At 36.8% G+C, this 21,631-nt stretch overlaps 2 protein-coding genes across 2 annotated transcripts; one reads left to right on the top strand and one right to left on the bottom strand.

Annotated features, from left to right (window-relative positions):
* The first annotated feature begins 17,344 nt into the window (after positions 1–17,344).
* Positions 17,345–18,412, top strand: LOC124631687 (actin cytoskeleton-regulatory complex protein PAN1-like). Its single transcript, XM_047166232.1, has 2 exons — positions 17,345–17,452; positions 17,612–18,412. Exon 2 carries the CDS (start codon positions 17,617–17,619, stop codon positions 18,217–18,219), a length of 603 nt encoding a protein of 200 aa, XP_047022188.1. The 5' UTR covers positions 17,345–17,452; positions 17,612–17,616; the 3' UTR covers positions 18,220–18,412.
* Positions 18,413–19,717: 1,305 nt separating this feature from the next.
* Positions 19,718–20,844, bottom strand: LOC124631693 (actin cytoskeleton-regulatory complex protein PAN1-like). Its single transcript, XM_047166245.1, has 2 exons — positions 20,718–20,844; positions 19,718–20,261 (listed from the first exon to the last, which is right to left on the bottom strand). The coding sequence occupies exon 2, from the start codon at positions 20,255–20,257 to the stop codon at positions 19,793–19,795; it is 465 nt and encodes a 154-aa protein (XP_047022201.1). The 5' UTR covers positions 20,258–20,261; positions 20,718–20,844; the 3' UTR covers positions 19,718–19,792.
* Positions 20,845–21,631: the final 787 nt, after the last annotated feature.

Here is a 21,631-nt window from a genome sequence, read left to right as displayed (position 1 = left end):
TTAATGGATATAACGTCCATTCGATTCCCGGAATACGCCAACTATAAGCTCTTCTCGGAATAAGCAATATTAACCAAGCACCCATTATTGGTAGCTAGTAGATACAATAAGCTCTTTTGTAAATGTTAAATGTTCTCTGCTTAACTCGAAATTAAAACAGTTACTGTGAGTTGCACCTTTTAACTATAACGATAACCGAACCATTTTCAATTGTCAATTCGCCGATTTGATCAATGGGCGACAAGTATACGGCTGTTACGGTTTTGCTATCGTAACAGTAAAAAGGTGTAGCGGGATCTTAGTCTTAAATAAAATGTCAATCCATCAATCTCGATAATGCAAGCTCCAAAAAGAACAAAGTGATCATTACATAAAATCTTTCGGACCCTAGAACCCCAAAAGACTTTCCGAATTTATTTTCATCATTGCCGCCAACCCTTCGTCGAGTCATGATTGAATTCGTCACATTTTGACTGAAGGTCTCTCGGTCCCGAGGTACCTAGTTTGGAAAAGTTGTAGATTTGTGGTCCCTGCAAACTATTGTGGTCAGCGTAAAGGTCGGAATAAAGGAATATTTTGACGGATTCCGTCGAATCCGTCGATTTTTTAAAATGACCTTCAAAGCTTCAATTTTGTTTTGAATGCACTCGTTTTATAGATGGCGAATGTTTTTTTAATGACTTGTTTGTTGACTTATGTGGGATATTACTTAGGGATTATAAAAAGCTGGCACATTCACAGTAAATAGAAAAAATATTATTTAAAATGCACTTATTTTTAACCACTTCTATTAAACAATTATTCCATTCTACATTTAAATTGTTTGTTAGATATCTTAATATTCAATTTCGTTTCTGAATTTATTTTCGCTTTCGTAATTGAATAAAATGGATAAAAAGTGCCTAACCCTCCAATAAAGCATTTTATTCAAGGCTTTTCATATAAAAACCCTAGTTACCAGCATTCCGATTTAACCCTCTTATTATACTACTAACTTATACCAAAAGTTTCATCAATCACCCTCTTACCTTACCCGGAGACTGCAGACTAAATAGTCGACCGACAGTTGACGCGATGGTAACCATCATCATCCTCCGAGCCTTTTCCCAACTACGTTGGGGTCGGCTTCCAGTCTAACCGGAGTTAGCTGAGTACCAGTGCTTTACAAGGAGCGACTGTCTATCTGACCTCCTCAACCCAGTTACCCGGGCAACCTGATACCCCTTGGTTAGACTGGTGTCAGACTTACTGGCTTCTGACTACCCGTTACGACTGCCAAGGATGTTCAATAAACTCGATACCAACCATAGTTTTCAGTCGGTCTGATACCAGCCAAACACCTTGATTACACACATATTATGATGAGCCAAATAGATTTATGAGCCCAAACAAACTATCGGTCGACTAAAAGTTTGTGGTGTGCGGCTACTCTAAGATCAGTTTAATATCAAAATCTGAAACCAGAAAACCTCTTATACAATTTTACACAAAGCTTCTCTAAGGCAAAAATCGAGTAGGTAGGGTTCCTAAACCATTTATCTTCAAGTCTCAAGGAGTCTTCAATGTACAAAACCTGTGATTCAAGAGTAATGATGAGAAGTCAGGACTTCGAAGTCAGACTAGGTTTTGTTAGACAGAGACGTTTTCCGTTTTAAAACTAACACTTGATTTATGTTGTTCGGTATCTTGATTTCACTATTTTGATAGGACACTGAAAAAGGAACCTTAAAGTCTTGGAATTACAGTCTATGTTCGTATCGCTGAATGATAATAGGAATCGAAATGCTAAGGATCCAATCGATGACTTATATCTGTTCCGAAATATTCCAATCCATCATGTTGATTGATACTCAATTTCAAACTTGCAATTCTGGTGGTTACAATTTTGTTATTGTAGTTATTCTTAGTACCTACATGACACAAAATTAATTATTTTACTGTTAACAGAAAAATAACAAAAGTTGATAATATCAAACTACAACAATAATATAAACCTTCTGTCCAATTTTCCCAAGCAAAAAGTTAACGTGCCACCAAAATATTTCGCCAAATATTCCCCGCAGATGGCTTGAACATTATTAGATAATATTCAGTTAAGTATCTCATCTCACTTCCCAAACGACTGTCATTTGTTATCGAAACTTCCCAGTATTTGTTTCGTAGATTGACCTTTTGTTAAAGAAACCTTAATATAATAGTACTCCATTTTTAAATACGACATCATCAACAAAACAAATTAGCGTAAAAACTTTACTTATTTACCATATTGGCCGGACAAAATGGTGTATAAAGTTTTCACTTTATCCAGCTGAAGTAAGTAATTCATAGCAAAAATTTATATCACCCAGGATTAGATGTATATTCATGGAGTTCGGAAAGATAAGCGGAAATGCCATAATGCAGGTAGGTCAGGCACCTTCTTGTAGGTCAAATTCGTACGATGGGCATGACCAAAACTATCAGTTACTAGCCAGCTCACGAGAGGTCCGTTTTCTTTGAATTTGTCAACGATTTTTGGTATTATAATATAGAATGTTTGGGTCCAAGGAAGGTGTATAAGGGCGAAAACAGTAACGTTCCTCGTCTCCCGCGCTTGGAGCGCTACTTTCTTAGGCGATTTTCCGTTATGACATCTCCGCTAGTCATTTTGTTCTCCATGATGTACACTCGACTTTGTTTGATGCTAAATGACTTTGTTTAGGCACTTAAGCCGCTCATTTTGCTTTTAGACAACTTTTTCGCGAAAAAACTTAAGATTCACAGATATATTGTGGCCAAAAATGAGGAAAAAAAAGAATATAAAGAACACTATTATTCATGGAATGACCTGAGATTTATTTTTGTTTCTATTTAATTTGGGGATCCTGCCAAAATTTGGTTGGTTATTTTTTAAAGTTTAAACTACTATATTTTTCAGTAAGAAATGACAAAACATTTTTGTCGTATTTTCCTAGAAAATATACACAAGATAGACCCTAGTTTGAACCATTCCTTATTTAATATCTTGGCTAGTCTTGATTCCTGTTTGTATTATTACTTTTAGCAAGCACACTTTTCCACATCATTTCTACCGTACAGAACCAAGTAAACTTCTGATTGATATCCACAAAATAGGTACATGTTTGAAGACTTAATGTCAACCGACCCAAATACCATCTTTTCATCCTCAAGTACCAGGTAACATCTTCCAAACTTTGATAGGCAGTAAACGTAACCAATTTAACTTGGCTGTTACGCTAAAATAATTCTCCTTACAATTTAAAAAGTAAGGACAAAAGTTAGCTCGAGTTTCATCGTAATAACTCAAAAGTGGGAGACAGATAAAATTATTTCTAGAACTTAATCTGAAATTAAAATTTCGTGCGTTATTTTGTGAACTTCTTTTTTTTCTTTAGCGTTTATTGACTGGGTAAATTGAGTTTTTGACTGGACTTTAGTCACTCTATAACTCTCTAGACTTTAGTTTACTTTAGACTTCGAACTTAGGTTAATTCTAAAGTGTGTACTCGTATCACACTTTTTAATATTATTACCTAGATTCAAAAATATTAAAAAAAATAAGTGTCAACTTCGATAAATTTCCAAATCTAAAACAATATCAAAAACACTATACAGATTCCTATCTTAATATTTCCTAAAACGTCTAGATCTCAAGCAAAATATTCATTCTTGTACCATTCAAACCCCAAATAAGACTTTGATATCGCGAATTTCATAAAACGAAACGGCCTTAGGATTTGGAAACGGACATTTATTGCGGAAAACACAAAACGGAAAAACAGATAACCTCTATCTAGAGGTAATAAGGGATAAGAAAAAATTGCTGGCCGTTAAAAAGATTTGCAGAAACAAAGAAAAAATCGCTCCTGAAATGAAACCGGAATGATTTCAATTTCTGACGCCCAAGTAAAGAAGGCTGGAATCTTTCATTTGTTTTTTATTAATGTAATACATTTGACATTTGCACACACACACATTTATAGTCTTACTAGCCGTTTTCCCGCGGTTTCATCCGCGTCCCATGGGAGCTACTGCCCGGACCGGGATAAAATATAGCCTATGTTACTCGCAGATAATATAGCGTTCTAATGGTGAAAGAATATTTGAAATCGGTCCAGTGGTTTTTTAGTTTATCCATTACAACCAAACAAACAAAGTTTTCTTCTTTATAATATTAGTATAGATTACAAAAAGTTAAACGGGCGTTCGTCACATGTTTAAGAAGAAACTTGAAGGGAGAATTTCCCTTAAACACTTGACGAACTTAACTTAACCTTAACTTTTTTGTAATAAGACCACTCGTTTTTGACCGCATATGGTCGCATTTTATACTATGTTAACCATTTATGCTTAAAACGAAGATAAACTTTTAATCATCGAAAACCAAGTTAATCAAAAGAAGCAGTCGATACATTCATACAATCATTTACGTCAAACAACTCACAAAATCCACAGATCAGTTAATCAAAGAGGAACAAAACAAAGCCTAGATATGCCAGCTTTTCTAAAATCCCAGCTAACGAATACAAATCCAGGGGAAACGGTAGGAGCCCTTAATCAAGCTCAAAATTTAGCGACGCTTACAGCCGACCGCGTGAGCAAACTGCCCGTTAAACTGTAAACAAACCGTAGTTAGCTAAACTAACCTTTCAGGTTGCAGTTAAAAATATGAGATGAAGTTTACGTAATTGTTTACTGCAGAAGAGAAAGTTTTGTGACGTATTTTGAAATAGATTTTTTAGAAAAGATTGTGTGGCTTATTTACCTTATTTTAAAGAGAATATAGTATAATTCTGTTAAAGTAAGTAAAGCCTATTTAAAGACCACTATTTTTATATAGGGCTAACCTTATATTGCTAAATTTCACAATCCTCAGCTATGCTTATCCAACTTATTCTTGTAGCTTTATGCCGGATTTCTATAAGTTATCTGTCTGCTGATTCGCACATTATAGATATAATTTTGACGCTAATCTTACGAGTAACGTCAAATTACACATCCCTACTAATATTATAAATGAGAAAGTAACTCTGTCTATCTGTCTGTCTGTCTGTTATGCTTTCACGTCTAAACCACTGAATTGATTTTAATAAAATTTGGTACAGAGATAGAGTTGACCTTGAGAAAGAACATAGGATAGATTTTATCGCGGATTCGCAAGCGGAAGCTAGTCATAATATAATAGGTTATTAAAACCCAGTAATCTGTAGCCATACAGACAAACTTAGATTCCTTGAGCTCTAAAAGGCAAACAGACGAGTAAATACATGAAAAATCTTAGAAGTACTACTACCCATTACCATTTGGTACCGTGCCGTGATACATCGAGTGTCGGTACTTGAAGCATGTCGAATGTCGGCACACTCGGAGGAATTCCAAGCAACTGAGTACACATCAATCGCATGTCTGCGAGCGAACTAGGGTTATTTTCTTTAGGATATATTTTCTTTTTGTTGGTATTGTTGGGTTGGGTTCTAGAAGATAATGTTGTGGAATTAAAGCTGAGGAAGCCGTTTTAATTAATACTTATGTCTCAATCGTCTGTTACAAATGATAATAAAAGATTTCTGATTGTCTGTAACGAATGATCATCATCCTCCGTGCCTTTTTCCCGACTATGTTGGGGTCGGCTTCCAGTCTAACCGGATTCAGCTGAGTACCAGTGCTTTACAAGAAGCGATTGCCTATCTGACTTCCTCAGCCCAGTTACCCGGGCAACCCAATTGTATTGTCTGTAACGAATTATATTGGTGACAAACTTTCTTTTCTTCTGTAAGCTGTGGTATTTTCTTTAGCGGCAATTTTATCATTTCATTTGTGAGAATACTCATATGATGTCAAAATAAATAGGTACGAAAGTCTAGATATTTTCTCAACATTACTTTTTATTTTCTCGTCTAAGCAGCTTTACAGGTATTTCAAGCAAAAATGTCTGTACAGATATATTAATTTTAGAAGCTAGTTGGAACTGTTTATATTTCCTTAGAAACGCGTGAAGTAGCCCAATAAACAGAGCTTTACAAAATTAGACGGCATTTGTACACTCGTGTCGACATCGTTGTTACGTTCCAGTAAAAAATATTTTGTGTTATCTATTTGAAACTGTCTATGAATTGTATATTGTTGTAAGTATGTGTACAAATATCATTGTATATTCTGTTGTTTTATGACTCGATTCTATAAGGCAGTTTTGGTTTGCTGGGAGGCAGGTTTTATTTTAATCTTGCCATGGTATGCCTGATACTAAATCCTGCTTAATTTGGTCTTGAAGTCATAACCTTATCAATAAGTAGATAGATTAACTAAGGCCACCATCAGCCTCACTTATGCTGAATTACTCATTTATGCTGAAAAATCCTTGATGTAAGCATAACATGTAATGACCAGACGACTGGGGTCTATTATTTACCTGATGCTTTCACCTCATACTACGTATACAACTAGTTTTTTTGTGGAAATTCATCAAATAACTCCTTATGCTGTGGGTGCAGCTGATAACTCTTTCTAACTAAAACCGACCGCGTTCTTTCTTAAGCCTTTATGTACGCGAGCTACGGTAACTCTTTCGAACAATCCCGCAGCCCCGGCAAATGTCCAGACGGGTGCAATATTTACATGATGGTTTCACCTCATGCGACAATATACGTAAGGTAATCTAAACTATAGTTTAAAAACATATATTATTATGAGTACTTCACCGCCCTCAGTACAAAACAGTTTCACACATAGCAGCTGTAGTCGAGTCGTGACTAGTTCGCGAGCCAGCGACTTTAAAGTTGGCGCCAGCTGCGACAAACGATACCGCTGCACTTTACCAACTTTGTGTTTTCATACTACTTTGTTGATGGTTTTCTATGATGGTTGGTTGGAAAAAGGAAAAATGGTTCTATTTTTTTAGAATAAAAAAAAATTTTGAAAGTTGGAGATAAGATTAAGGATGCATCTACACGGCGTTAATAGCTTGCGCTTATTGAGGTACATGTGGAGGGTACATGCATTTTAAAAACGCGCAGGTCCAGCGACTCGCGCTTGTACCCGCGTGCTCTTATCACTTGCGCATGTTAACTTGTTCCAGCTACATGCACCGTGTAGATGCATCCTAAGTATTTACACACCAATGCTACTAATTTAAAAGTGCAATTTATTTAGTAGCAGTTTAAAATGACTTACGTTCAGCTTAAGTTTAAACTCGTAAATAAGAGACAAAAAAACTCAGTTCAAAATTTATTTCTTTCAACGATACAGTTTTCCTTAGCTATAACGTCTTTTTCAAACATCTATTTTTGTCCACCATTCACAAACCCCACTTAGCGTTGAACAATCTACAGGAGTTCCATTACGAACTCGAAAGACACAAGACACAACAAAAATGGCCGCCGACCGAAGTTGTTCAAATGATGAAACTTGTCGAGTTTGTTACTGTCCTGCAAAGCGGTTATGGCTGTTCCGAGTTCCCAGTTCCAACATCAATCAGGAAAGGATGCTTTTAAGCAATTCCCGTGTAGACGGAACTCACACTGGCATGCATTTGCTTCAGTACGTACCTACACGTTAACATAAAAAAGTACAAATCTGACATCACGTAGTTTTAGATGTGTTTGTTCAAAGTACCTAATTACATAAGTTATAGATACTTGATTTTGGGACCTACAAGGTACTTTGCAGAACGCGCGTTTTTATTTCCAATAAATTGAGTCAATTCTTATAGTTAGAGGCAAGTTCAAAGTCTTGAAAGTATCGGTTTACCTGGGTAATGCAGTGAGGAGTTCAGATAGGCATTCGCTCCATGTAAGATCGTGGTAGGTACCTACTCAGCTACATTTTGTTAGACGTTATGCCGACCCTAACAAAGTTTTAGGAAAAGGCCACTCAAATGAAACTGAGAAAAAACGGCAATGTTGCTTAGCATCGCAGAGTGGTAGTGTGAGCTCCGCCCCAGTTATTCCTAAATTTATATCTGGAATTGTGGCAATTTATTTGGTGATAGAACTGACTTTGGTTTGGGAAAGATTTCGGTTCGCGCTCCGGTCCCGAATTGCAATGCGGTTTACAAATGCACTAGATTTATTTGTTGCCTTGAGTTCTATAGTTACCGGGTTTTCAGTTGAACGCTTGTGTGTTTAAATAAGTTCAAGTTAAATTCGATTTATTTACAGTGCAAAAATAGTAAAATAGTCCTTATTTTATACATTTTAGTTAACTTGAAATTAATGTCACATTGTATATTTATTACGATGCACAGTCAAAGACATAGTCATATTTTTTTTAATTCAAAAAACCTAATATAATTTCTTGTGACAAATCAAGCTAGTTTCACAGTTCCAAGGTGTATTAATACTCAAACCTTAGGAATTTCCAACACTACTATATTACAGTAGGTTTCTAGTACAGTACTAGGTATTGCATGTCCAGGTGAAATTCAGCAGCTTTGTCAGACAAAACCTGTTTCGCAAATCAAGCGGAAAGATATCGCGAGCCTGTGGTGCATCGTGCAGCAGTCCAATGCACTACTGAAATACACCTTAATTGCTAGAAGTTTTGATTATGAGAACCTTAGACACAACTTAACATTGCGACTGGAAGGCATAATGAGTTGACTTATTTATATATGGTCATGGCTTAGTACGTCGGTCGATCATAAGGTTAAGCAACGCTTAGCGGGATGCACCCGTGAATGGGCGACTATTTTATCATGACGAATTCCTCGGTGTTTCGCAAGATTACGTTTTGATTATCGTGCGTTAGCCGCCAACTTTCGTTCTAAATTATTTGACGAGAAATAAACTGAGTAATTTATCCTTAAAGCTATCGCCTGGTTACATATTAAATTATAGAATTTCACATAAGTGCGTAAGCCTTAGACATATAAATGTATAGTGGTTGCTATAAATCACATTAGATTAATCAATCAATTACACAATGGCATAACATTTAATATAGAGTTGGAATTTGGCAGTATTGCCTAGTAAAATAATGAAAACGTTTGTCGATATGTCTGTGTGAGCTATTAGCCCATCGGTGCATTCGCTTGCGTGCGATTTAATCCACGCTACGACTTGCCGCAACGTGACAAAGATTATTTGAATAAAGATGGGACAGTACTTTGATTTTTTATGTAGATAGATATAGATGCTTGTATTTTAGGTCAGTATTTGACAATTAAATGCATAAAAAGTTTCGTGATGTCTTTAAAGGGTTTCATATTTAAGTATACAAGTTTTAAAGCAGTTACAGGCATAAAAAATGCTGTATGGTTTTCAAATATTGGTTTACTTCTTTGGTTTAATTATTTGACCTAACCTGACTGAACCGATATTATATAAAAAACACCCATCAGAAACAAAAGTTCAGTCCATTTCCCCAAGATCACTACATTTGATCTTATGTGTAGGTACTTATACGGACTTCCAAAATGTCATATAAATACCTACCAACCACAATTCATTCAGATAGCCAATAAAAACGAACGGAGCGTAAAACGAAACGTCCTCACGAAACCTGCAGGCACGAGCAAGCGCCTCCGCTTATTAGCCACGCCTGTTGACCACGTAAGACAATAACGATTATTTTGCCACATATTGGAAGGGAAGGAACATGGGTGGTGTAATTTTGCCAGTTTCTGTCGAGGTTTTATGAGATAGAAGAAAATTGTGTATAGAAATAATTCGTAATTTTACAATGATTTAGGGAGCCTTCATAAAAGACCTATAAATACACAATATTTTTTGCATCTAATGAACGTATTTTTAATAATTCTCCGTAAAACACAAAGGTTTTTTTTTTTTTTTTTTTAATTTATTTAAAGGGCTTTGTCGCTTAGCGACCACATCGCCCAGTTCGAGATAAACAATGATTAGTACTTATCACTAGCTTACGATCTACCTACTTATAACTAATTGATACAAATGTTTCGCTCCGTCGGATGTTGGATAAGCAAGAACAGCGTTACAGAAACCGATGTCATTCGTTCTTTGCCATCCCAAAATGTGGATCCTAATATTTTCATTCCGAGCACATTCCATCAAGATATGGAAGACATCCTCGACCACTCCGCATGAATCACAACATGGCGACGGAACTTTTTTCATTAAATAGTTAAACTTATTTGATGGAATATGTCCGGAGCGAAGCCTTAAAGCAATAGTGACTAAAATTTTATTGAGATCACAATCAATCCATGGAACCCGAGGAATCTCTGACTGGATAGTCCGATACCAAATCCCCTTTTCTTTTGACCTTTCGTCAAAATACTCCTGCCAAAGATCAAAACACTTATTTTTTGCTTTTCTAAAATAGTCCGAAAACAATGGGGTAACATTCATGGTAACACCATCAACGCACGCTTGCTTGGCGAGCATATCCACCACATCATTCTCCTCATACTGTACGTGTGACGGAATCCATTGGAGACGAACCGTTCTACCACTGGATTGAAGTTTTAAGATTGATTCATATATGGCGTAGGCTGTCGGAATACCTCGCACGTGAGAAGTGTTCCGAGCCAAATGTTGCAGCGAACTTTTGGAGTCTGTCAGAATCACAAATTTATCGCCATTGACCGACAGAATATAGGATAAGGCTTCCAATATAGCAATCAGCTCAATGTGCATAATGGAGATATCTGAATCAATCTTAAACTTCAAATGGCTTATCAGAACTGGGTCCCAGAAGGCTGCCCCTCCCAAAAGTTTGTCTTTGGAACCGTCAGTAAAAATTGTATGATAGTCTGAATATTGATCTTGTATATATGAAATACATAATTGTTTTAACTGTATGACATTGTAATGACGTTTAGCTTTACTGATACTAGGGATTTTATCAATGACGATATGGGACAAATCTATGCTACTAATCCACTTATCGAGGGAAAACATTCCAAGTTGAGCACTAGAGTGTACAGGAGAAGAGTTATACTGTGAAAGGATGGTAATTAGTAACGGCAACTTTTTATTGTGCCAATAACTGGAACCTGTGACTAGTGAAAGTTTTTCTAGTAATTGTATAGTTTTATTGTTGAGAAGAGATTTTGATTTTAAAATGAATTTACTGGCTAAGTATCTACGACGTATAAAAAGTGGTGGAATACATAACTCGCTTTCCATAACATGTATTGGGGTGCTGCGTATAAATCCACCAATAACGCGCAATGCCTGATTTTGAATACGATCTAATTTAATTAATTTAGAGTTGCAGCTATTGTCATATAAGAAACTAGCATAATCAATTCTGCTTCGAATTATGGAAATATATAGACGTCTTATATGTTTTTGGTGGACTCCCCATCCCGGACCTGATAAAACTTTCAGTAAATTAATGAACTTTAGTATTTTCTGGGAGGTTTCATTAATATGCTTACCCCATCTTAACGAACTATCCAGCCAAAGACCTAAATATTTTATATTACTAACAACATTAATTGAAATATCGTCATCTAAACAAAAATTAATTGATTTCCTAAAACATCCTTTTTTAAAAACACATATCTTAGTTTTATTAGGAGACATCGTTAGACCTAATTTATCAATTAACACTATAGTGTATCGTAAAGCAGACCGAAGATCTTCAAATGCTAAATCTAAATTATTTTTGGTCGAATACAACACAAAATCATCAGCATATTGAGAGATGCTAACCTGAGTAATATTATGACATATATGCGATGTAAGAATATTAAATAAAAGTGGAGCCAGCGGGTCTCCTTGGGCTAGCCCACGGCCAGTAGATCTGACAATTTCACAATCGTGCGTAACCACATGCAGATGCCTGTTTGATAAAAATGACCACAAGTAGGTACAGACTTTTGACCCAACCCCAAACTGATCCAAAATACGTACCAGGCAGGAGACATCAACATTGTTGTAGGCGCTTTCAATGTCAATGAAACATGCCGCTGTCACCCAGTTCTTTGAAAATCCTAGCTGTATTTCCGACACTAATCTAGAGAGATTGTCGAGAGAAGATCGTGCCTTACGAAAACCTACCATGTCCTCAGAAAATAAACCCTGCTTTTCAAAGAACCATTCTATACGCTTGGCCAAAATGGCATGAAAAATTTTACAGATGCATGATATTAAGGAGATAGGGCGCAAAGATGAGGCTGAACTATGCTTTGGGATTGGGACGACTTTAATTTGACGCCATTGATCAGGGACAAAACCCACAGAAAAACATTGATTATATATTTGAAGCAACATTTGTTTACCGGAAGGCGGAAGGTGTTTAATCATGGAAAAGGAAATTTGGTCTGCCCCAGGAGCTGTATCGCAATTCTTGATGCAGTTGATTAATTCAGGCATTAAGATTGGAGACTCTAGCATGGCATTATTGGAACTAAAAGAAGGCTGTGGAGGACTTACAAAATCTGGAGTGAGATCTTTAAGTAGGCGCTCGGCTTTCTCTTTGTCTACACTGGTGTTAGGCACTTGCCGACTTTTCAACCACCTCATCTTACGCCACATTTCGGATGCAGAAGTGGTCTCGTCAACAGATGTACAAAACTGTTGAAAAGATTTACACCGAGCCTTGCGAATAAGCCTCTGAGCAGTGCTTATTTTCTCCTTGAGGATATCTAAATTACGCGGTGAGGGGCAACCTCTCAGCTTCGCCAAAGCCAAACGCCGCTCCGCAACCGCCTTGGACAGATCTGGGGACCAATATGGTTTTGGCTTAAATGAGCTTGAAATGTTTTGAGGGATTCTTATATTTGGAATATACTTGTCAGCCGCTTTTTGCATTATATTATATAACTGGTCATATGAACTCTGAGGATCCTGGGATATAAAACAGCTTTGTAATTGTTCATCTATAAATGTGGCGTAAGAAGTCCAGTCAGATTTTTTAAAATTTCTTTTATGTTGATCGTCTGTGCTAATATTAAGCGAGCAGTTCAATTTAATTATTAAATGATCACTACCGAGCGATTCGTTTGTTGGCTTCCACGTAAATAACAGGGATAAATCTACAGAAACGAATGAAATATCAGGGCTAGATTTCTGGAGAACACCATCAACCATTCGAATTCTAGTGAAGCTACCATCGTTTAAATGAATGAAATTATAATCCAACATGGAGTCAAATATTTCAGAGCCACGTCGATCAGTTCTTACAGACCAATTTGAGTGGTGAGCATTAAAATCACCTAAGATGAGAGTTTTTCTGTTAGCAATAGAAAAGATTGCGTCCCAATCACTTGGAGTGGTATGTACCGTCGACGGGCAATAAATGGAGATTACATTCTCAATATGCTGACAATTTAAAATTTTAATATGCAATAGTTCAATACCAGGATTACGACTTTGTGTTGGGCAAACAATAGACCTTACAGAGCGATGAGTCATAACGGCGACACCACCGTAACGATCTTCTCTGTCTAACCTATACGTATTGTAATCGTTAATTCTAAAAGAACTTTCGGGTTCCAACCAAGTCTCGCTTAACACGGCAATATGTATTTTTTCCTGATTTAGGTGTAATTCGAGTGAATGAGATTTGGGTCGTATACTCTGGCAATTCCATTGCATAATATTTAAGTTTGTATAAACATTATCATTAGCCATTTCCGACAAATAAATCAAATATCGAATCAATTGATAAACTGCTTAAAAATTTTTGTGTCAGCCACTCTGTAAATATGGAAAGTGATTGTTTGATTTTAACTTGAAGAGATTCCTTACTTTTTATAATATTACTAATTTTTCTTATCATATGCCAAAAACTCAAATTATGTAAAGTCTTATCGAGATGTTCATTCTTATTTGCTAAAGGATTGTCCAATTTTTCGGAAGAATCAGAAGACTCGGGATTATGATGCCATAGTATGTTCTCAGAAGGCGTGGGGGTCACTGGTCGGCGATGCTTCTTCAGAGTCCGTTTTGGTTTAGCTCGTATATTTGTAGTCGCTGTATCTGGGTCGTTTATTTCCAAGGCTGTGCCAACATTTGCCTCCGCTGTTAGTGGTTTGGATTTGGTAATTGCTGCATAAGTCAGGCTGCCTTCGAGCGTTGGATTAGCAACCACTTGAGGAATTTGGGCGGGGGAAGGCGGAACGTATAGGGTAAGCGCCTTCCTATAAGTGCAGTTAAATTCTGACATAATGTCGCGTAGCTTCTTTTCCTTCTTAAAAGATGGACATACTTTATCGAGCGCCATATGACAGCCTGAACAATTCACACAAGTGAATGAAGTGGTTGTGCAATTGAGGTGTTTTAATGAGCATTTGGGGCAAACAGACTGCTTGGATGGACATCTTATCTTTAAATGGCCAAATTTCCAGCAGTTAGCACATTGAGTAACCGGAAATACAAACCGCTCCACTGGAATCCTCAAGTTGTAAATGTAAACATAAGCTGGTAAGGAGGGCCCTTTGAACCCTAGCCGAATTGTTTCACTCGGAGACCAGCCGTTGCCTTCGGGGTCATCCGAGCAACGTTTATTTAATCTTTTAATGGATGTTATCTCAGCACTGCTTGATAAATTACTTTTAAGATCCTCATCAGAAATGTCCAGTTCCATTGCTCTAATGAGTCCGTACGATACACCTACTTCCGAAGTCTTTTGGCAAGACCAACCCATGTCAGTAAACACCGAACACTTTATAAATTCCTCTGCACCCATATCATTATCAAACGTAATCAGCATTTTATACTTATGTACGTATTTAATCTTATAGATCTTGCCGCTAGGAATATTGCGTGTCTTAAATAGGCGTGCCAAAGCGAATTGTTTCGGCAAAGGATCTTTACATGTGACGCATACCTGTGTTCTCTCTTCTCTTATTCTCTCATCGTGCTGTTCCCTACTACATACAAGTTTGCTTCTCCCTCTATTAACTACACTCCATCCATCCTCTGAAGAGTTTTCATCCCTTGTCCTTTTCCCTCCTATCAACTCCGTTTCAACCTGTTGTGTATTGTCCTCAATATCCATGTTTGTACCGTCCTCTAACTCGTCAGCGCTCGATAACGAGTTTATTATATTTGATTCATTTACGTTCGACTCACTCATATGCACAAACAACAGCTGCAAGCCCGACCGGGGAAACCGGTTGGGCCGCGCGTAAACACAATATGCGAAGAGCGCTTAGTTGAATGAAATAACTAATTAGTAAAACGTCCGATCACGAGGATAGCTCGTACGACACTAACACAAAGGTTAAAACTCAGTGTTACTGGTAAATTGTAACTAGCATTACAGCGCAGTAAATATTACTATCTGATAAACAATTCCAGTAAATATGACATCATATTCTTACCTACTCTCCCATCTATATTAATTATACAGTCACATAATCTATGACCGTACGAGCGAAGCGTGTAGAGGCTTGCGCCAGCTTGCACTGGCTATATTACTCCGCTATTCTACCTATTTAGTATTCATACTTTTTACTATAGTCGGCTAACAGTTATATGGGACTTTCAAACTAATTAAGAATTTCTAGTTATATAATGGCTTGGTTTTGAACGTAATTTGATGGGATCTACTTGATAAATAAATGAGATTATAATTTTTATGCTGTTTTTAGTTTTTGTCTCCTTGATGTTTAAGACAATGTATTACAATTTCACCTACTCGCTTCTGCTTCCCGCACTCGAATAAAAAGTAGCACATTTGATATTGTGACGTAGGTATGACCTATATTACTACCAAGTTTCGTCAAATTCCTTCAGCCGATTGCGCGTGAAAAGTAAAACATATACACAAATACTCACGCACTTTAGCCTTTATAATATGAGTGTGATAGTAGACAAAATAGAAGCCAGTAAAAAATTCGAAATATCGTTAAAAAATAAAAACAAGGAATTTAATAATCAACCGAGGAAGCTGATGAACTCAATATATTTACTAAATTGCTTTAACTATCTACACCGATATCAGTCAACGTGATAAGTTGATATTTATTTATTACTCTTTAATTTTTAATCAGGTGTCATAAATTAATGATAGCTATAACTCTCTTTAATCTTGTTTAATTTAGTTTGATAATAATTAAAAAGGTCACATTTTTAACAAGAACTTAGTACAAAAGATTTCGTTGTAAGTTGTTAAAAAATCTTTATGAACACAATTTAGTTGTATTTGTAGAAAAGAGTGGTCAGATACCAAAGAGTCTGCATGCATTTTTTTGGTATGAATATTTACTGAGCTATATATAACTAAATCAAAGGGGGAGGCTTATGTTCAGCAGTGGACGTCCTATGGCTGAGATGATGATGATGATGATGATATAACTAAATCAACTTTTTCCAAAAAAATATAAACCTATTTCCAAATCACAGAAACCATAACATTAATCTTTGAATTCCCCTAGTAGTAGTAGTCACCTGCGCTATAAATCTTTCTGGTTTTAATCTATACTAAAAAAACCTCGCATTGTGAAAGTCAAATTATAATAACAATACATAAAATTAATAATTACAACAAATAATAAAACTGCAATAAAAATCCTGATACGGTAATTTTCCTTAACCGAAAGGTGTACTATATTATGTACAGGCTGTTGCTAAACGCCGTAAATATTTTATTTGAGAGCAAAGGTGACTATCCTACTAATATTATAAATTTGAGAGTTTGTGAGAATGTATGGATGTATGTTTGTTATTCTTTCACGCAAAAACGGCTGGACCGATTTGGTTCAAATTTGGTATGTAGATAGGTGATACCCTGGATTAACACATAGGCTACTTTTAATCAACACACCACGCGGGCGAAGCCGCTGGCGGAAGCTAGTTATGCCATAATTAGAAAAAGAGTAGCATCGTTGATGAGAAGAGTAAGAGACAGTCCTAACAGGAACCATAGGGTCATTGCTAAACATTTTGAAAGTCCTATATGGAGGCATTGGATTCGCCTACATATAGGATAACTAATATAGTCTGCTTTTGTATATTTCTAACATAGTTAAGTTTCAATGTATTTACTAACACTATATGGACAACCCAGTCCAGTGTCCAATAAAGGACAGGAGTGTCAGGTAGCCCGTTTGTTCAGGAAGGCTAGGTACTTTTTAACCCGGTAAACCTTGGAACGCGGCTGAAACTGGCGGAGGCTAATGTCATAAAGATCTGAAAAATCATAATGGAAAATCATGTATGGGAAAAACATGACCTCATGTTTTATCCATTTCTTTATAATGTTCTTAATACATAAGTTCTACCCATTCTCCGAAATTATTAATTATTTTGATATGCCCAAAATAGCTACAGCCATAGCTACACAATGATTATTTTTTACTAATCCTTCAATACTTTGCGAATCGCACGTAAAATGATCAATCATACATTGTAATCCATCCATAAGTTTTATCATTATTGTATCTTAATATCTGGATTAACAGCAATAAAATATTATCTTCTATTTATCGACCGAGCCGCGCTAAAGATACAGTTTTGTATAAAAACCACAAGTTATTTCTAATTAAGCATAGTTTGTATAAGACCTAACAAACAAAAAGCAGGTAAGAACTGAACTTTATACAATTATTACATTGTTCTATCAAAGGTGATAATTAACATATCTTGCGAAGTCTACTACATTCTTCTCAAACAAACAACTTCATTTTACCTTGAAACTGACTTTGGCCACAATAGTTTCTAACTAACCGTTTTCTTTCCAGCAAATATGAATACCTTGCTCATCGTCGCCTCTTTCGTCGCCCTGGCCGTGGCCAGCCCCGCCCACCGTGGCCTAGTCACCCCCGGAGGTGCTGGTCCCATCCCAGCCCCCGAATTCGAGCCCATCGCAGTCGGCCCGGCTATACTGGAATTCGAACCCATCGCCGTCGGCCCTGCTCTACTCCCCACTCACCCTATCTCCGTTGGACCCGCACTAGTTGACACCGAGCCCGTTGCTGTTGGACCCGCTATCGTCGAGCCTGTACCTGTCATGCCCGTCCAGATTGTTGACGAAGCCGAGAATGTTGCCGCCAGCAACCCTCTTGTGCAGATCATCCTGAACATCAACGGAGTCAGCCACGTGATCGACACTCCCATCAGCATCCCTTCCCCTGTGATCGTGCCTGAGCCCGTCGCCGTTGTTGAAGCCGCTCCTGAGCCCGTGCAGGTTGTGGAGGCTGCCCCTGAGCCCGTCCAGGTCATCGAGAGTGCCCCCGCTGTCATCGGCACCCCTGAGCTCCCCACCCCCGTGGTCCCCGTTGAGCCAGTCGCCATCGGTGTGCCCCAGCTGCCCAGTCCCGTCGCCGTGCTGCCTGACGCACTCAACTAAGTTGAACAACCAATTGAGAAGGAACTGTGCACTTGAGTGAACACCTACACAACCACTTGCCAAGAAGTCGTGCTAGTCAACGGCCTATATGTTCTGTTGTTGGAATTCAGGCCGGTTGGCTGTATTATGACTTATTAAACATGTCAGTTTCGGAATATTATTTTTATTTATGTATTAAAACCTTAATTTTATACTTTATATCTTTCATTTAAAGATAATAACAACAGTAACCGTTTTAATAATAACGATATGAATATGAAACGAATTCAGAATTCTGACGGGACTGGCCAATATGCTACTGCCATTAACAGATTAAACAATATACCTCTAAATACCGATGATAATGCCGAATAGATTGTCAGTCAATCTTAAACAGCACAGTTGCAAATATTCAAACAGTATAAGACTGACAAAAAAAAATGATTTCACAAAAACCTTCAAAATAAACTATAATATGATATAACAGGCTGAATATAAGTATGCAGTTCGCTTGGGTCCTCATGGTCTGATTTTCTTCATTTTTGACAGATTTTTTATTATTTATTCACTTAATTTCCACCAAAATGTGCCAGTGACCAGTTGCATTTATATAAAGAAAACAAGGGGCATGTAGGAAGACTTCCTCAATTAATGGCTTATCTAACACAAAGAATTTCTCAAATCAAGCAAGCAAGCAAACAAACTCTTTTGCGTTACAACAAACATACTTATAAAATAATACAAGAGCGCTGAAATCGTGGTAATACGCACATGATAGGTATAGTTTATACATTCTTCATGAGATTTGTAACATTTAAAATAGATTTTCCAATGACCACTTATGGCGTCCTCGGCCTATTTCGGCCACGGCGGCTGTTCTCATATAAGGAGACCAGCTAGCTGAGCAGGTCATATTATAGTGCACGAGCATTTGCGCAGACACAAGTGCGTTCACTTTTCCTTTATTCTCAAAGCCTGATGGGACGGCAATCCGTCACGACTGGAGAGAAATCAGGCGCAGGACCAACCACTATAACTGTCCCTAATATATAAAGGCGGTCAAGGATGAAACACTTTCTGAGAATAATCCTGTTTGATTAATTGTATTACTTATTTGATGCCCAGGTTCTCATTATTCAGAAATACTGCAAAAATATATAATAAAAAAATTGATGACATATTTTGTGGCATATTAAGGCAGCATAATATTAAGGCAGCATCTAAAACTGTATGTGTAACAAATATTTAATAAGCGATTGAGTTTTCAATGCGCCCTTATATTTGCTAGTTTTTTTTTTTTATGTTGAGATTGAGTGGACCACCTTTGTAAGACGACTAAAAAGTCACGGTGTATAATCAAAAAACATAAATGATGATGAGAGAAGAGAAATCATAATCCTATAAACGTCAATGACGACCTGAGCTGAGAGCTAAGATTTATAACGACCGGTATTGGATTTTCGACTATTATAAATTGGTATATTAAAAGAGCAAACAATTAGAAGACCACATAATTATAAAAAAAAAAACTTTATTTTAAAAATATCACAATAATGTTCTTATCACAAATCTTAACAGTAACGCCTCCTTCATCTTAATTTAATTCATCTGGCATCACTTGAGCAGGGATAGGCAAAACAGGTGTACCTATTTGAATAGGTTCAGGTACCAGAACAGGTGCAATATCCACAGGTTCCGGAGCTACATCAACCACCTCCACAGGTGTAGGTAGCACACCAATTGGAGGTTTGGGATCCACAATACCGGGAACGGATACCTGTCCATTAATGTTCAAAATTATTTGAACAATAGGGTTAGCGGGTGCAGGGTTGGGCAGGTCTTCTACTGGAAACACAGGTGTTGGCACAGGTACGATAGGTTCCGGGACTACGGGGGCAGGTCCAATAGCTACTGGTTCGAAGTCCAAGATGGCTGGTCCGATGTCGATGGGCTCTGGAAGGACTGGCGCGGGACCGCCGGGCCCGACTTCTACTAGGCCACGGGTGGGGCTGGCTGCAGCCAAAGCCACAACGGATGCGATGATGAGCATGTATTTCATTTTACTGTAACAAGACAAAAAATATTGCTATTAATTACTTTAATACGTCATTAAACATTTGGATGGCAGAGAGAAACAAGCATTTTAACTTTTTTTATTTATAACAAACTATGACAGACTTTTCAATGATACAGAGTACTCTTAACGAATATTTTTTTATTTAATTATCCGTTGATAGTAATTGTTGTTATTTTTACTTTTACTATTCTAACGTCACTTTCAAATCAAACCAAGTAATTGACTATGAAATAGATTAATTCAAAATAATCTTATATATAAATAAAAATGAATTGTTGTTCGTTAGTCTGATTAAAACTCGAGAACGGCTGGGCCGATTGAGCTGATTTTGGTTTTAAAATGTTTGTAGAGGTCCAGGGAAGGTTTAAACGATACGAAGTTCGCGGGATCAGCTAGTATATAATAGTAATATATATAGTATTTATTGAAATTCAGAGCTCACCTCAGAATTTAATTTACTGGTTGTCTCTCAAAACGATTGCTGGCGTATAAAGCTGTCAAACTGTGATTTCGAAATATAATTTCGCGTATTTATATTAAAACAATATCAGAACAGACCCAAATATGAGTAATAGATAAGATTGCTCGTTGCACTAATCTCAGCTTTATTACTTAAGTGATAAGATTAAAATTCATTTGTTGGCTGAAATGTAGAATGACGCCTTGTATTGAAAAAATGTTCTAGAACCAGATTAGGGAATGAATCTTTAAATCTGGATTATATGGATCTATGTTAATCTTTGTTCGTAAATCTGTTTTGAAATAATTGGTATGAATTGTGTCATATTTGGTTCTGTAGAAGTTCGTATTACCAGAGTCGTTGCTAGAATGGAGTCATAGACAAATTATTTTCCATACATGAAAATAGAAAGTGGAGTAGCTTCATCTATCAGATTCCAAAGCTTTAAAAATCAAGAAGATTATAATATTTTGAATATAAACATGTTTCACACATTATGTTATTCACATTATGTATATTTTTCATTTAATATGCAATCGTCGGTCTCGGTAAATGTCAATTTTTGTGTCCTTTTAGTAAATTTTTAAAACAAATTGCTCTTTCGCTGCTTATGGCGATAAAATACAGTAATACTTGTCCTTGTTTACAAATTTATTTCTAGAAATAATCCCATACCTTACGCAATTTGCTATTTCATTGACTAATCCGTACCTATTAAAAACAACGCATGTAAATATGAAGCATAATGAATGAATGTGCATACTAAGATTAATAATTTAATGTTTTAATCCAGAACTGGTGACTGGATGGATTAACAGGCAGATTAGATTATAATAACGTGAAGTGACGATGTGCTAGTGACGTCATTTCCATTCATTAATCACGCGGTGCACTTT

This window comes from Helicoverpa zea, chromosome 1 (assembly GCF_022581195.2).
Source record: "Helicoverpa zea isolate HzStark_Cry1AcR chromosome 1, ilHelZeax1.1, whole genome shotgun sequence".
In the NCBI taxonomy this organism is placed as follows: domain Eukaryota; kingdom Metazoa; phylum Arthropoda; class Insecta; order Lepidoptera; family Noctuidae; genus Helicoverpa; species Helicoverpa zea.
This window is presented reverse-complemented; position numbering and strand designations above follow the sequence as displayed.

What these genes read in the sequence shown, in the direction of transcription:
- LOC124631687 (XM_047166232.1), top strand. Translation starts at nt 17,617, where the DNA reads ATGAATACCTTGCTCATCGTCGCCTCTTTCGTCGCCCTGGCCGTGGCC.
- LOC124631693 (XM_047166245.1), bottom strand. Translation starts at nt 20,257, where the DNA reads ATGAAATACATGCTCATCATCGCATCCGTTGTGGCTTTGGCTGCAGCC.